The following is a 13,517-nucleotide window of genomic DNA, read 5'->3' as shown; positions in this document are numbered from 1 at the left end:
CCAGCCTGCACCTATCAGTGTCCTGTGCTGCCATGCCTCCTCTTCAAGCCTGCACCTATCAGTATCCCTGTGCTGCTATGCCTTCTCCTCCTCTCAGCCTGCACCTATCAGTGTCCTGTGCTGCCATGCCTCCTCTTCAAGCCTGCACCTATCAGTGTCCTGTGTTGCCATGCCTCCGCCTTCCAGCCTGCAGCATTCAGTGTCCTGTGCCACCATGCCACCTCCTTCCAGCCTGCACCTATTAGTGGCCTGTGCTGCCATGCCTCCTCCTTCCAGCCTGCACTTATCAGTGTCCTGTGCTGCCATGCCTCCTCCTCCCAGCCTGCACCTATCAGTGTCCTGTGTTGCCATGCCCCCTCCACCCTGCACCCATCAGTGTCCTGTGCTGCCATGCCGCCTCCTCCTCCCAGCCTGCACGTATCACCTATCAGTGCCCTGTGTTACCATGCCCCCTCCACGCTACACCTATCAGTGTCCTGTGCTGCCATGCCTCCTCCTCCCAGCCTGCACCTATCAGTGTCCTGTGCTGCCATGCCTCCTCCCAGCCTGCACCTATCAGTGTCCTGTGGTGCCATGCCTCCTCCCAGCCTGCACCTATCAGTGTCCTATGCTGCCATGCCTCCTCCCAGCCTGCACCTATCAGTGTCCTATGCTGCCATGCCTTCTCCTTCCTGCCTGCACCTATCAGTGTCCTGTGGCGCCATGCCTCCTCCTCCCTGCACCTATCAGTGTCCTGTGCTGCCATGCTTCCTCCCAGCCTGCACCTATCAGTGTCCTGTGCTGCCATGCCTCCTCCCAGCCTGCACCTATCAGTGTCCTGTGCTGCCATGCCTCCTCCTTCCTGCCTGCACCTATCAGTGTCCTGTGGTGTCATGCCTCCTCCTCCCAGCCTGCAGCATTCATTGTCCTGTGCCGCCATGCCACCTCCTTTCAGCCTGCGCCTATCAGTATCCCTTACTGCAATGCCTCCTCCTCCCAGCCTGCACCTATCAGTGTCCCTGTGCTGCCATGCCTCCTCCTCACATGCTGCATCTATCAGTGTCTGTGCTGCCATGTCTCCTCCTCCCAGCCTGCACCTATCAGTGTCCCTGTGCTGCCATGCATCCTCCTCCCAGCCTGCACCTATCAGTGTCTGTGCTGCCATATCTCCTCCCTCCCAGCCTGCACCTATCGGTGTCTGTGCTGCCATGCCTCCTCCTTCCAGCCTGCACCTATCAGTATCTCTGTGTTGCCATTGCCTCTTCCCAGCCTGCACCTATCAGTATCTCTGTGTTGCCATTGCCTCTTCCCAGCCTGCACCTATCAGTGTCCATGTGCTGCCATGCCTCCTCCTTCCAGCCTGCACCTATCAGTGTCCATGTGCTGCCATGCCTCCTCCTCACAGCCTGCACCTATCAGTGTCCCTGTGCTGCCATGCCTCCTCCTCACATGCTGCATCTATCAGTGTCTGTGCTGCCATGTCTCCTCCTCCCAGCCTGCACCTATCAGTGTCCCTGTGCTGCCATGCCTCCTATTCCCAGCCTGCACCTATCAGTACCCTTCATCCCTTTTATATGCATATAATATTCTATTTATATGCATACAAGAAAGTGTGCCTGAAATGGGGCTTTAAAACTGTAAAGAAGGAATTATAACAAAGCAAGGAACAACTTAGTAGTTTTGGTTAGACATGGCCTCTTACGGTCCTGATAGTCCTTTTCAATGGCCTCTTTCATCTTATTCAACTCTTGTAGCTCTCCCTGTGTCTTCTGCAGACCTGTGCAGCAAAGAAAGCAGAAGCAGAGAAGACTGATAATCAGATACAGGAGCCCTTATCCAAATGATGGAGCAGTGGGCAGAACTGTGGCCTTGCAGCATTGGACTTCCTGGTTCAGTTATGACAATGGATATTATTTTTGGAGTTTTAACTGGCCGAAGTGTAACTGTCCTTGTATTACTGGGGTGGGGTTAAAGCGGACCTAAACTCTTGCACAAAAGACAGAAAACAGAGAAATTCACCCTGTGTGTTTACAGAGAAGAGCCTGTCTAACTCTCCCTTATCTGCAAGTAATGAGCAAGTGTATTGATATGAATATGCCCACTGCGCATTCTTTTTAAGCAATGCTGTCCGCTTTCTGCACTTGTCTTGATAAATCAGCCCCACAGGACAGCCCTAAAGTCAACTCAACTCGTGTCCAACTGTTTGCAGAGAGAGGCTCCAGCCTAAGTCGCAAAATGTGCCCATTCTGCCTCAATGGGATCAGAGCCCTCTAATCCTGTCACCATCACATGACTAGAGATGGTGACAGTTGACCAGACTGAGGCCTGGTTCACACATAAAAGGTGTACATTTCTTGTCCAGACCAGTACTGTCCTGTCAGTTTTGCATCTGTTTTCTATCAGTTTTACCTGACTGGACCAGAAATGTAAACCTTTTATGTGTGACACAGCCATAGAAACACATGCAAAACTGATGCCAACTGTCAAAAATTGACAGGACAGGACAGGACACCTTTTTATGTGTGAACCAAGCCTGAGGCAGAGAGGCTGAAAAAGAGGCAGCAGGGGCGGGCCTTACTCCAAGAACTGGTAGAAAGAAGATGATCTCAACATGGGAGCTATATAGATCAACCAACCTTGCTGTATGATGCTGATCTTCTTCACAATCTCTTCAATTTTGGGATCCTTGTTTCCAGCTGGAAGAAAGCATGTTTTGATTAATACTGAGACTTTGGCCCAGTGCACACCAAAAACCTCTAGCAGATCCTCAAAACGCTAGAGGCTTTTGGAGCAGATTTCAGAGCGATTCTAGGCACGTTTAGAGGGGTTTTCTAATCATGCCTAGTGTTTTCCGGAGCGTTTTTGTCAGGGGCGGCGCCAGGGGGGTGCTTTGGGGTGCTCGAGCACCCCCTAGAATTGTCCAAGCACCCCCAAAGCACCCCCTGGAGTGAACTGACTTCAGGCGTCTAAAAGACGCCAAGTCAGTTCACACACCGGCAGCACGGAGCAGCAGGCAGGGCTACGGTAAGATGGCCGCCCGGAGCCCTGTTCTGCAGACTTCGGGCGGCCATTTTCCCGTAGCCCTGCTCTCTGCATGCAGGCAGGAAGTCTCGTGGTGACGTCGGGAAGGAAGAGGATCGTGGGCGCGCGGGCGCTGCGCGCCACAATGAGGTCGGGACTCGGGACAGGAGGTCGGGAAAGAAGGTCTTCTGGCTGTAGGTGAGTAAATGGGTTTTTCTTTTCTTTTTCAGGTGATGCGGATTGTGCATATTGGGGTCATATCTGCTACGGATTGTGCATATTGGGGTCATATCTGCTACGGATTGTGCATATTGGGGTCATATCTGCTACGGATTGTGCATATTGGGGTCATTTCTGCTACGGATTGTGCATATTGGGGTCATATCTGCTACGGATTGTGCATATTGGGGTCATATCTGCTACGGATTGTGCATATTGGGGTCATATCTGCTACGGATTGTGCATATTGGGGCGATATCTGCTACCGATTGTGCATATTGGGGTCATTTCTGCTACCGATTGTGCATATTGGGGTCATTTCTGCTACCGATTGTGCATATTGGGGTCATTTCTGCTACCGATTGTGCATATTGGGGTCATATCTGCTACCGATTGTGCATATTGGGGTCATTTCTGCTACGGATTGTGCATATTGGGGTCATATCTGCTACCGATTGTGCATATTGGGGCCATATCTGCTACCGATTGTGCATATTGGGACCATATCTGCCACCGATTGTGCATATTGGGACCATATCTGCCACCGATTGTGCATATTGGGACCATATCTGCTACCGATTGTGCATATTGGGACCATATCTGCTACCGATTGTGCATATTGGGACCATGTCTGCTACCGATTGTGCATATTGGGACCATGTCTGCTACCGATTGTGCATATTGGGACCATGTCTGCTACCGATTGTGCATATTGGGGCCATGTCTGCTACCGATTGTGCATATTGGGGCCATGTCTGCTACCGATTGTGCATATTGGGGCCATGTCTGATAACGATTGTGCATATTGGGGCCATGTCTGATAACGATTGTGCATATTGGGGCCATGTCTGATAACGATTGTGCATATTGGGGCCATGTCTGATAACGATTGTGCATATTGGGGCCATGTCTGATAACGATTGTGCATATTGGGGCCATGTCTGATAACGATTGTGCATATTGGGGCCATGTCTGATAACGATTGTGCATATTGGGGCCATGTCTGATAACGATTGTGCATATTGGGGCCATGTCTGATAACGATTGTGCATATTGGGGCCATGTCTGATAACGATTGTGCATATTGGGGCCATGTCTGATAACGATTGTGCATATTGGGGCCATGTCTGATAACGATTGTGCATATTGGGGCCATGTCTGATAACGATTGTGCATATTGGGGCCATGTCTGATAACGATTGTGCATATTGGGGCCATGTCTGATAACGATTGTGCATATTGGGGTCATTGGACGTGTTTTTTGTTAAAATCTGCTCACATTACGTGTATTTTCTTGAGAAAACCTGCACAATTATGTGAATTTTCTGGGAAAAGGGTCACCAAAACTTGGGCCCTCTGTCTTTGCGTTGCACTTTTAAAGGGAACCCGAGGTGAGAATAATATTGAGGCTGCCATATTTATCTCCCTTTAAGCAATACCAGTTGCCTGGCTGCCGTGCTGGTCCTCTGCCTCTTATTCTTTCAACCATAGACCCTGAACAAGCATGCAGCAGGTCAGGGGTTTCTGACAATATTGTCAGAACTGACAAGATTAGCTGCATGGCTTGTTTCTGGTGTAATTCAGTTCACTACTACAGCCAAATAGATCAGCAGGGCTGCCAGGCAACTAGTATTGTTTAAAAGGAAATAAATATGGCAGCCACCATATCACTCTCACCCTGGGTTCACTTTAAATTACAGTTAGCCCCGCCCTCATCCGGTCATGACCACGCCCATTTTTTTCGCCGCGGCTGTAGCCACACCCATGTTTGGCGCGGCGCGCTTCGCGCGCCGCAGGTCGTCAGCTCCCCCGGAAATTGGTCCAGCACCTGCATAGCACCCCCTAAAAAAAATTCCTGGAGCCGCCACTGGTTTTTGTGTAGCAGATTACAAATATTGTTACAGTAAAGCTGTAACTGAACAGCTAGTGTAACAAAAACACCTGGAAAACCGCTCTGATCTAGCGTTTTTCAGAGATGTTTGCACTTTTCCTATACTTTACATTGAGGCAGAAACGCTTCTGCAAACCGCAAAAGTGCTGCAGGAGCCACATTTGCGGTTTGCTAAAAACCTCAAACCGCTGGTGTGCACCAGGTGTGCACCAGCCCATTGAGATACATTAGCCAAGCGTTTTCACAGGAGGAAGCGGTTTGCGAAACGCTTCAAAAACCGCTCGGTGTGCACCAGGCCTCACTGCAGTCTCTTCATATGGGCAGACATATGTAAGCAGAAGCAAACAGAAGTATAAGACAAGATACAGAACATTTATATTGCATTTCTCTCCTGGCAGACCCACATCAGGGCTGAAACCACATGGGGTACACGCCACAGGCAACCAGGAGCATAGGGGAGTCTTGCCCAAAGAATCCTTAACCACCCTAGCGTTTATTTTGTTTGCGGCGTTCGGCCTCAGGTGTTTTTTTTTTTTTTAACCTATTTTTTTTTCTTTTTATCATGTAGCTAGCTTAGCGCTAGCTACATGATTGCCCCATCCCTGCCGCCGGCGATCATGCCCAACAGTAAATCCCGCTCTGAACAGGATTTCCTGTTAGGGCTTCCCTCATCGCCATGGCGACATTGGGAATTAAGTCATCAATGTCATAACGTCAGGGGGAGTCCTGATCCACCCCATAGCGCAGCCTGGCGGTGATTGGCCAGGCTGCGCTGAGGGTCTGGGGGGGGGGCCTCTTTCGTGGCGTGTAGTGGTGGATCGGCGGCGATAGATTTAAACACGCAGCTAGCAAAGTGCACGCATGGTGCACGCATGGCCGGCCCCCGGCCAGGAAACTTTCCAGGGCCAATTGCAGGCGAATGGGAAGTCAGAAGAGAACGGCGTGGGAGCGATCAGGCCGGAGGGGGGGTGGAAGAACCCCCAGGTATGTATATTTTATTCCTGTGGCCCCATCTTAGGGTCACTTTAATGTTTTACTGGCTTGAGCCGGGATTTGAACCCTGTTCAAAGGCTCAAATCTCACATCAGAGGCAACAGTAGGCTATCCAGTAGTAATTATCAGGACCCATGTGATGAAAGTAATATACACATTAGGGCTGTGGAGTTTGAGTCGGAGCAATATTGGGTACCTGGAGTCGGAGTTGGAGTCAGTGGTTTCATAAACTGAGGAGGCGGGAGTCGGATGATTTTTGTACCAAATCCACAGTCCTGGTAAGTATTAGACTAAGGAGTCTGAGTCGAGGAGTCGGAGTCAGAACCATTTGGGTACCTGGAGTCGGAGCTTACAGAGGAGTTGGATGATTTTTGTACCGACTTCACAACCCTGATACAGATACATGTGAATGGCACTCCCACACTTGCTAGTCTGCCCAGCGCAATCAACCAGTTACTTCTATTTTGAGCTAAAATCGATCATTCGGGCATTCTTTGCGGCATCAGTTTCTAGTAAAGACGAAACAGAGCATTAGTTGACATGGGCCTCGGGAGAGTGGGTTAACTCACATTAGTCGCGGGAGGGAGAATGTGGAACTGGGATGAGGAAGTACTAGTAGGATGCAGATTGCGTGGACCGCTGGCACAAGAGGCTGACACCAAGGTGAGTTAACCCACAGCATTTAGTTTTAGTTTCACTTTCACTTTCGCCCACTCATCCTTAATCAGAACTCAAGTAAAGACTCTGTAGACTGGGGAAATGGCGTCCACCATGTTTATACCTGCATGCAACTCCAGGGCTTGCTTCAGCAGAACATCCAGGTTATCGATCCCTAAGGAAACATAGATATATAAAAAGATAAATTGATCTTGTTGCCCATAGCAATTAATCAACGTCCTCTTCCAATTTAAAGGACCACTATTGTGAAAGAAGTAGGCAGTTAAAATCTGACAGAACCCACAGGTTTTGGGCCAGTCCATCGCCTCATGGGGGAATCTCAGGGTTTTCTTTGTTTTCAACAGCATTTCCTGAACAGCAGTTTAACTGCCAAAATAGTAAGATACCAGCCGGCCTCCCTAAGCACTTGCACACTATTATGTCAGTTAGACTTTGCAACTGCTGTTCAGGAAATGCTGTTGAAAACAAAGAAAACCCTGAGAATTCCCCATGAGGAGATGGACTGGCCCCCTGATCTGAGGATCAGTAAGGTCTGGGACCCACTAGAGCAATTTTGACAGCATTTTTGGATAGCTGCCAATCGCCAACGAGTCCAAAAAAGCGCTTTGCCAACGTATTTAGATGGGGAATCCACTTGTGCGATTGCGATTAGGGTAAATTGCAATCGCAGGACGTGCAGCATTTTGGGTGCTATGTATAGAAGCACTGCCAAATCACGTTGAAAAGCGATTTTGCTGCAGTTTGGGGCAGAGCGTTTTGATTTGTAAATAAAGTTAATTATACTTACCGAGTGTCCCAATGTTCCGACTTCTGTCCGTAGCCCCGCCCCCTAGCAGAAGAGGTCACAGATGCCTCTCTGATTGGTCCTAGAGAAGCACCTACCGTATGACCGCTTCTATTAGAGGGCGGGGCTACTGACGGAAGCCAGACATCGGGACACCTGGTAAGTATAATAAAGTTTATTTAAAAAAAGAAAAGAAAGAAATGCTTCACATCGGAGGGAAACGTGATCGCATTCGGCCTAGTGGGTTCCAGCCCTTAGGCCTCTTTCAGATGAAGGGCTACGCCATTTGGGTGCAATTTAAATGAAGCTGAAAGGCAATGGTTGTAACACCACTCGTGTCGGCGCTTGCCATGTGGTGGCGTCACTCGGCAGCAGAAAAATACAATTACATCTTCTGTTTAAATCAACTCTTCAGCACTCTGCAATTGAAAAAGTACCAATAGTAGGTGAAAAAGTACTGTCAAAATTATTCTGAGTATTTTCCAGTTTCCTGGTGACTTAAAAGGCGTTTTATTGCTTTTATGCATGCTAGGAGAATTTATTACTCATTGCTACTGAGCAGTAAGAAAAAAAGTTGACATTTACTTAAAGGACAACTGCCACTAGCGGGATATGGAAGCTGCTATATTTATTTCCTTTTAAAAGGTACCTAAACTGGGAAGGGTATGGATTTTTCCTTTTAAAATAATACCAGTTGCCTCACTCTCCTGCTGATCCTGTCTCTCTAATGTTTAGCCAACAGCCCCTCAACAAGCATGCAGATCAGGTTCACGCGACACATTGCACTTTTAATGTGTGATGTTGCTTTTAACCACTACTTGCCATCTTATTGCAACATGTGTAGTGTGAAAGGACCCTAAGACAAGACTAGTGGAACCTCAGCCATAATGTCCTTTTTAAAATGTGAGGAGTCTTATCCTGTGTCTCTTTTGTGGTATTTCCTTCATCATCCTGTTTTCAGAAAAGCATAATTAAAGGACACCCGAGGCGAAAATAAACTAATGACATAAACGATTGTATCTATCTTCCTTCTCCTAAAAATGACTTTTTTAAATATTCCATTTTATTTTATGTTTAAATCTACGTTTTACGTTTTAACTGTTGACCCTTTTTTATCTTTTTCCTGCTCTCTGAAGCCATTTTCTGCTAGGAAAGTGTTTTATAGTTGGAATTTCTTATCAGTGAGGGTCACGCTGTAGTCACTTCTTGTCTGAGTCAGGCACTTACATACCTGATATTTAACTCTTTCCGGCAGAGAAAGAAAAAAAAAAGAATTTGTGTGCTAGACACTGTACATACCCACGTCCATCTCATCATGTCACCTCTGGCATCCTTTAAGATGAATTGGGGCCTAAGGCAAGATAGTTTTTGCCAACTACTGATGGTCACCTGGATTTTTTAGCAAGATTTGGTGGGGCTAGCATCCACCAGGCCCCTAGACTCTCTCCAGGCCCTAGGCTACTGCCTAGGTTTGCCTTTGGATGATCCGCCCCTGCCTGTAGTAGTGTCTCCACAACATTCATCTTTATGCATAAAGCAATAAATAACATAGTTTGTTATATGAGTAGGGCTTAGAACCCGTGTAAAGGTGCCCTTACCGGTGCAATTTTTTGCGAAAAAATCTTATTTTCGATAGAATCATTCTGATTGAAAGAAAAGATTGTATGTAATTTATCCACACCACTAAAGAATCCAATTTGCAGTATTTATGATCATATTGCTGAAAAAAATCTGCCACGCCAGTTGTCCATTTAAGGAAACAATCGATAATAATGATGAAGATAATACAATTGTTCAGGATTGACTGGACCCAACAGGTTCTGTTATCATGCAAAACTATCTGAAAAATCTGATTTAAAATACGATTGCTAGGGTTAATTACTCCCTCGCTGGCCCATAATGACAGAAACGCCGCCTGCCCCCTCTATCTGTAAAGGTGACCACACACCATACAGTTTTTTAAATATCGGTTCTGAATATAGAACCTTACATTGCAAACGCTCTATTTTAGGCCTTGTTCACATCTAAAATTGCAAATGCAAGCGTTTTGCGATTTTGTGCACTGTTTTTTCCTCCCTCCCAGCGCTCCACTGTGCGCTGCGTATTTGGTAAAAGCGCTTTTCTAAGCGCTTTTCCAGAGCGGTTTTTAAATTCACTCCCTGACGCAAGTCAGGAAGTGAACTCTTTGACCCAGAAAATAATAAATACAATGTATTCATTCTCAAAAACGCGATCGCAATTGCTGCACAAAGTGATTTTGTGAGCGTTTGGGTTTTTCCTATACCTTCCATTGAGGCAAAATCGCCTCAAAAATGGTACAGGCAGCGCTTTGCTGAGCAGATCAGAAACTAACCGCTCAGATGTAAATTCTCTCATAGGGAATCATTGCGCAAGTGTTTTTAGGGCGATTTTGAAAATCACCTGCACTTGAAAAAGGGGCAAAAACGGCCCTAGTGTGAATGAGCCCTGACACTGGAAGTATTCATTGCCGTGTGTGAGACATACTTTCACTGGCAACAGGAAGAGGGAAACAAAAATAGTTTCTCCCATAGGACTAAAAACTACCTATAAAGACAATCTGACTCCTTCCCCTGGAAGGGTATGCTGGGACTTGTAGTACCTCAGCCAGCCTCCATTAGCTCCAGCATATAAAGGTAGGCCTAGATTTATAGCGAGAGAACTAAAAAACATCCTGTCCTAGTGAAAAGCCACTTTACACCAATCACAAGCATTATTGTACCCTCTGCAGCCATCTTATCTTCCTGTCAGTCAGTTATGTCCCCTCATGTGCTTTCCTCAAGGCCTAGTGTTATTAGCCCCACCCCTCAGTCAGCCACACCCCCAGATCCAGTCATGCTTGCATTCCTGCCAAGACAAGGAAAGGGGGGGGGGGGGGGCAGCTTTCATTTTCTTGAAATCTAAGGTATTCCTGTCATAACTTCAGTCACATGAGCTGAAGAAACCTCTACCTCCTATTTTTTTAACTGACCAGGGCATATATTTTTTGTAACCAAAACTTTTCTCTCAGGCCTTAAAAATAAGCAGATTTAATTGTTGCCATAAGTCCTTTGTCTTGCATAGAAAGAATTGTCTCAGGAGCTTGAAACTACTGCAACGTCTGGATGAAGAAGGTGGGGGCCTGTAAGCAGCCCCCAAAAGGCAAGTAATCCTTGCAGCTAGCCAGCGAGGGAGGGGGGGGGGGGGGGGGGTTAAGGGGGAGCATGGGTTAACTTACCCATGCCGCCATTGTCAGGTGATATGCTCCATTCACAGCCCACGGCACTCCCATGTTTCCTCCTTCAACCCAGATGGAGGGAGCATGGGAGTGGTAGGGAACGCGAATGGCGGGCATTGTCTAACAGCGGCGGCATGGGTACGTTAACCTCCCTCCTGTGGGCAGCGCTGGCTAATTTAAATTTTTATTCCAGGTAGCTACGAGAACATGGCTACTCAGTAAGCCTTTGTTCACATTGTAAATTGCAAGCACTGAGTGATTTATACTGTGATTTGTTTTGAAAGAGCTTTTCCCTGTGATTTGCACTTAGAAACACGCTTTTCTTAGCACTTTTGCTTAGCAATGATTTTTTTCACTTCAGGATGTGAACTCTTTAACCCAGAAATGAATAAATGCAATGTATTTAATTCATAAAAGAGCTGGGGAAATCACTATACAAAGCGCTTTTTCAAGTGCTTTGCGATTTCCCTATCCCTTCCATTGAGCCAAAGTGCTCAGAAAATGGTACATGTAGCGTGTTTGTGATTTCAATAAAATCAAAACGCTTACATGTGAACACTGTCATAAGAAATCATTATACAAGCAATTTTAGGGCGATTTGCTAAATCGCCAGCACTTAGAGAAAAAATGATAGTGTGAGCAAGCCCTTTAACCTCCCTGGCGGTTTATTTATTTTGCCAGGGAGGCTGCGGGAGGGTTTTTTTTTAAATTAAAAAAAAAATATTTCATGCAGCCAACTGAAAGTTGGCTGCATGAAAGCCCACTAGAGGGCGCTCCGGAAGCGTACTTTCAATCGCCTCCGGCAATCGAAAGTAACAAGATAGGCCGCAATGAGCGGCCTATCTTGTTTCGCTTTCCTCGTCGCCATGGCGACGAGCGGAGTGACGTCATGGACATCAGTCGACGTCCTGACGTCAGAGCCGCCCGATCCAGCCCCGAGCGCCGGCCGGAACTGTTTGTTCCGGCTGCGCTGGGCTCGGGCGGCTGGGGGGACCCTCTTTCGCCGCTGCACGCGGCGGATCGCCGCGGAGCGGCGGCGATCGGGCAGCACACGCGGCTGGCAAAGTGCCGGCTGCGTGTGCTGCTTTTTTCAGAATGAAAATTGGCCCAGCAGGGCCTGAGCGGCGACCTCCGGCGGCATACCCCGAGCTCAGCTCGGGATTACCGCCAAGGAGGTTAAACAACCCGAGTCACCAGCAGGAATCCAGACAAAGTATGGTGCTTGCAGGAACGTGCTGCAGCCCTTGCATTAGATTGGATACTTCCGATGCACTGCAGCAGACCGCAATAAGTGTGAAATTCTCTATAGACTTCCATTGCTTTTGTGGTAGCAAAGGGCAATACAACACAGGTTTCAACTTCCAGTGTAAAAAGGGCCTGAAGTAAAAAGTTCTCCTGCAAGTGGACTTTAACACATAAAAAGCAATTTCCTCTGCAGACACCAGGAATAGAGGAGACACAAGAGACAGGCACACAAATAAGATTTATTAGAAAACTAGACTTCACCAAGGAAGATAGCATACAAGAGATCCATCGCTATACACAGTGGCGTAGCAATAGGGGGTGCAGAGGTAGCGACCGCATCAGGGCCCTTGGGCCAGAGGGGCTCAACTACAGTATTAGCCCTCTATTGGTCCTGTGCTGATAATCACTTCTGTAGATCCTTTGAATAGTGGTTATCAATTAATGCTGGGAATACACCATACCATTTTCTGTCATTATCTCTGGTGCATTGTCTTCTGGTTATCTTCTGCCGAGTAGAACAATGCCTAATTGCTAGGCAGATAGATTGTTAGATAATTTCCAACATATTGGACTTTATCTATCTGGCAGGTAAATCTAACAGAAAATCTAACATAAAAAATTGTATGGTGTATTCCCAGCATTACAAACTGCTACCCATTCCATTCTTGCACCTTTGACACTGTAGTTGCCATTGGCAGGTTTTGGTGCGCCATATCAATTGTGACATATAGAGTGCTTGGGGGCCCCATTGTAAAACTTGCATCGGGGCCCACAGCTCCTTAGCTACGGCACTGGCTATACAGGTGGGATTATCAAGTAGTGTAGTCAATACAAACCATACAGGAAGGGGGGCAACAATTCAACAGCTGGAAGTCAGGCCTCTTTCACAGTAGGACGTTGCGTTTTGATGCGACGTTAAAGTCGCAATGCAAATTACAACGTAACGCCCCAAAAAAGTCGCAGTGCAACTTAATGCCTTGTTATCGTCGCATACAGTAGAGCATACAGGCAATGAAAAGTATGCTTCCAAGTCATCACTGAGCATGTGCAAACAGTCCAACGCAGCTAATTACGTGTATAACACAGCATGCAGCACTTTCTAATAATGCTACACGTTACACACAAACGCAACGTGTGCACTGTGAATGTCGCAGACTTAGTATTGCTGTGCGTTAATCTGCGTTGAAACATTTTATAATGTGCGGCTTTAACGCTGCACTGTGAAAGATGCCTTAAAGGGAACCTGAGGGGGGGAGGGATATGGAGGCAGACATTTATTTCCTTTTAAACAATGCACATTATTGCCTGGCTATCCAGATGATTCTCTGCCTTCAAAACTTTTAGCCATAGACCCTGAACAAGCATGCAGCAGATCAATGTTTCTGACAAAAATCTGACAAGATTAGCTGCATGCTTGTTTCAGGTGTGATTCAGACACAAATGCCGCCAAAGTGATCAGCTAGATGTGTACA

General features: G+C 47.1%; 1 protein-coding gene across 2 annotated transcripts in view; it reads right to left on the bottom strand.

Moving 5' to 3' along the window:
- Window positions 1-10,390, bottom strand: part of LOC137528553 (synaptonemal complex central element protein 1-like) — a 44,900-nt gene extending 34,510 nt beyond the window's left edge. The window contains exons 1-4 of one of the 2 annotated variants that reach the window (XM_068249886.1): window positions 10,306-10,390; window positions 6,885-6,935; window positions 2,616-2,675; window positions 1,682-1,756 (exon numbers count right to left, since the gene is read on the bottom strand). In XM_068249886.1, coding sequence (XP_068105987.1) covers window positions 1,682-1,756; window positions 2,616-2,675; window positions 6,885-6,935; window positions 10,306-10,318 — 199 coding nt within the window. In that variant the 5' untranslated portion in view covers window positions 10,319-10,390. The remainder of the gene's footprint in view (window positions 1-1,681; window positions 1,757-2,615; window positions 2,676-6,884; window positions 6,936-10,305) is intronic. The other variant, XM_068249887.1, reaches the window with a different exon arrangement.
- Between the last annotated feature and the right edge of the window lie 3,127 nt (window positions 10,391-13,517).

Source organism: Hyperolius riggenbachi, chromosome 8, assembly GCF_040937935.1.
Source record: "Hyperolius riggenbachi isolate aHypRig1 chromosome 8, aHypRig1.pri, whole genome shotgun sequence".
Lineage (NCBI taxonomy): Eukaryota > Metazoa > Chordata > Amphibia > Anura > Hyperoliidae > Hyperolius > Hyperolius riggenbachi.
The sequence above is the reverse complement of the archived record's forward strand: the minus strand, read 5'-3'. Positions and strand labels throughout refer to the sequence as shown.